At 42.1% G+C, this 3,471-nt stretch overlaps 1 protein-coding gene across 1 annotated transcript; it reads left to right on the top strand.

The window, feature by feature from the left end:
• Window positions 1–1,254: 1,254 nt before the first annotated feature.
• Window positions 1,255–3,190, top strand: LOC143018958 (uncharacterized). Its single transcript, XM_076174589.1, has 2 exons — window positions 1,255–1,339; window positions 1,710–3,190. The coding sequence occupies exon 2, from the start codon at window positions 1,711–1,713 to the stop codon at window positions 2,611–2,613; it is 903 nt and encodes a 300-aa protein (XP_076030704.1). The 5' UTR covers window positions 1,255–1,339; window position 1,710; the 3' UTR covers window positions 2,614–3,190.
• The last annotated feature ends 281 nt before the right edge of the window (window positions 3,191–3,471 follow it).

Here is a 3,471-nt window from a genome sequence, read left to right as displayed (position 1 = left end):
CTGAGGTACAGATCTGGCACACGTCCTTAGACGAAATCAGTACAACCTTTGTGGTGTTCTGGGGAGAATAAAATGTATCTTAAGATGTATCTTCGGTGTGAAGAAGTACATTGTTGTTAGGCTAAGAAGACACATATGAACGAATTATCCAATGTCACGTTTCTGTTTGTTCCGAAGTACTTTTCTGCCAGTTCCTTAGTGACATAGTGGCCTATAATCGGTACATGCCAAGTCTGTGATACTTGTGTTCCAAAGCAAGGAATTGCACGGAAACGTCAACCATAATGTGTGTACGGGAGCGAAACCACGTGTTGGTATCAAACTCACACAACGCTAGGTTGGTGACCTACAAAACCTGACCTGTGAATATCCTAATCGTTTATAAAGGCACGAGAGAAACTGTCATATTCATCAAAGGAAGCATTTTGGCACTAAACGATTAGTGTTCAGGATTTCCTTCATATTTGAAAAAACAACAAGACTATTGCGTAATTTTGCTGCATGTACTAGGTATTGCAATTGCACTCAGTTGTTGAATTACTGAAATTACCCAATTGTACTTAATTATTCAATATTTTGCTATACATTTAAGCGTTCTGTTGCAAGCGAACCTATGCAGGAAAATTTACAATATTATTTGCAGAGAAATGCAGGCAGCTTTCCATTGAATCAGCCCTTGAGTTAACACCCAATAAGAGTCAAGGACAAATCTGAATTGAATTGAATGTATCTACACAAGCATTTTCTCATCGACAGTACTATGTTGTTATTTGGTTCCCAGAACACAATAAGAATCACAACTACTGATTCTGAGTACAATGGGAAGATTAAGTTCTTTGCCGATGACGTAGTCTGTAAGGAAGTTGCACAGTGATAAATTCTAAGTCACCTAAATTTCTTCTGTTTTCAAATTTCGTATAAGCCAAATGACTTTTGGAATAACTGACACATTAAACCCCTCGAGGACTTATTTTGCAATGATCGTATGAAAGGAATGATTAGATTGATTGGATCATGTAAAAATCTTAGAACCTATTATTCTGTCCGTCCTTTTGAATACATGACATAAGATATGTAGGGAATACCTTTAGCTAGATAACTAATATTCAAAACCATCAGTGAAACGTATATTTTTTCCATGAATATCCTTGGTAATTGCAGAAGACATGAGGAGAAAGTTGTTTTCAAGGTGGACAAAGCAAAGGAAGCGGAAGTGGAAGCCTAGGAGGTGGAGGAGGTGGAAGAGGTGGAGGAGGGAGAGATGACAAGTATAAAAGGTCACACTGAATAGGGTACTGCTACAGACATCCTTCCGGAGCTGACAGTACAACAATACCAGGTAGGCCGTAGTATCATCTCTTTATCCTTTCACTCGTCCCCTCATTGCATTCCCTCTCTGAAAATGAACTCGTCTCGTTTTAAGACTCTGGTCTTTGGTAACTTAGGTTGTTTAAAATCATGTTATTCTACATACATATCTGTTTATGTTTTACCATCATTAATACGACTTGGAGACAGTTTGCCCAGGCTGCGAAGATCATCATATAGTGTTCCACTTGTAGATGTATCATCATTCTGAATGTGTAGAATTTATATATCGTGGGCATAATTTAGGCATCATGTCCATGCTGTGGGATTAAGAAATGAATTGAAAATATAAAGTGTAGTTTTATCTGCAAATGAAAGATACTTGGTTACCTTATCTACAGAATGAAGTTCCTGTGGATTCTAATGCTGGTTCTTGCCCTTGCGGCGTGTGACGAAGACCCTGGCAAGCCACACAAGAAAGACAAAGGCAAACGCAGAGGCCAAGAGAGGTCTAGTCACGACCATGCGGCTCCTGCCGGTGACTCAGCTCGAATTGGAGGATTCGGAAGCTCGCCGAATACAAGACTCCTCGGGGGCGCGACGGCGCTCACTTCCGCCCTGGCCGGTTTCGCTCTCGGGGTCGGGGCCTCCGCCGTGACACACAACATCGGGAGACCCCATGGCCACAGATTTACGGGTGGTAGGCCTGTTATTGTCGACCATGTGCATGGTGGTGTCGGCCATGTGCATGGCGGTGTCAGCCCTGGATTTGGAGGTGTCGGTCACGGGCATGGCGTTGTCAGCCCTGGATTTGGTGGTGTCGGTCACGGGCACGGCGTTGTCAGCCCTGGATTTGGTGGTGTCGGTCACGGGCATGGCGTTGTCAGCCCTGGATTTGGTGGTGTCGGTCACGGGCACGGCGTTGTCAGCCCTGGATTTGGTGGTGTCGGTCACGGCCACGGCGTTGTCAGCCCTGGATTTGGTGGTGTCGGTCACGGCCACGGCGTTATCAGTCCTGTTGGTCCCGTGGGAGGCCTTGGCAGCGACTGCCGATTCTGGTGTCGCACTCCCGAGGGAGCGGCCTTCTGCTGTGAGAAAAACAACCAACCGTTCAACCCCCTCGCGACGCAGATCGTCAAGCCCGGACAGTGCCCGCCCGTCAGACCCATATGCCCGCGCTTCGGTGGGCCTCCCATCACCTGCTCCAACGACGGGGCGTGCAGTAGCGTGGACAAGTGTTGCTTCGACAGGTGTCTTGGCGAGAACGTCTGCAAGAAGCCTCTTGGTTTACCTCATGGTCGATAAGAAATCAGAACAATGCTTTAATTTTTTTTTCTTCTATTTATTATCACTTATTTGCAGTGGCCTCTCACACTACATATCTAGATAGGATTCCGATCGAGAATTCTTGACCTTCACAAAATATATTAGAATGAAAACAGTGTGCAGTATGCAATTTCTTGAATGTTAAAAAACACACATTCAGATACACGCATACGCGCACACACACACACACAGACACACACATAGACACACAAATTGTGTCTACATGTATAAAGACATTCGCACATGGACATGCACACATATATTTAATTATGGCCATGAAAAATATACTAACATTATTGACATGCAAGTTTTATTTTCCTTAAATTTTACTTAGCAACTGACAGGGTTTACCCTACCAGACGTTTTTCACTTCCCACTAGATAAGTTAGAAGTGACAGATTCCCATGCAATAAATAATAGTTCACTATACAATGTTTTTTCCTGTTATAGTCTATGGTATTTTCTTTTCAAGTAAAGCAAACTAGATTCTTTATGTAACATGAAATTTCATTCAGTCCTTTGGTTACAAATTCTCATGGTATTTTCTTTTCAAGTAAAGCAAACTAGATTCTTTATGCAACATGAACTTTCATTCAACCCTTTCGTTACAAAATTCTCATGGTATTTTCTTTTCAAGTAAAGCAAACTAGATTCATTATGTAACATAAACTTTTATTCAACCCTTTGGTTACAAAATTCTCATGGTATTTTCTTTTCAAGTAAAGCAAACTAGATTCATTATGTAACATGAACTTTCATTCAACCCTTTGGTTACAAAATTCTCATGGTATTTTCTTTTCAAGTAAAGCAAACTAGAATCTTTATGTAACATGAAAT

The sequence above is a fragment of the Oratosquilla oratoria genome, chromosome 36, assembly GCF_046742065.1.
Source record: "Oratosquilla oratoria isolate Oo_2021 chromosome 36, ASM4674206v1, whole genome shotgun sequence".
NCBI lineage: Eukaryota > Metazoa > Arthropoda > Malacostraca > Stomatopoda > Squillidae > Oratosquilla > Oratosquilla oratoria.
This window is presented reverse-complemented; position numbering and strand designations above follow the sequence as displayed.

Coding starts and splice junctions, on each gene's coding strand:
- LOC143018958 (XM_076174589.1), top strand. CDS start 1,711: ATGAAGTTCCTGTGGATTCTAATGCTGGTTCTTGCCCTTGCGGCGTGT.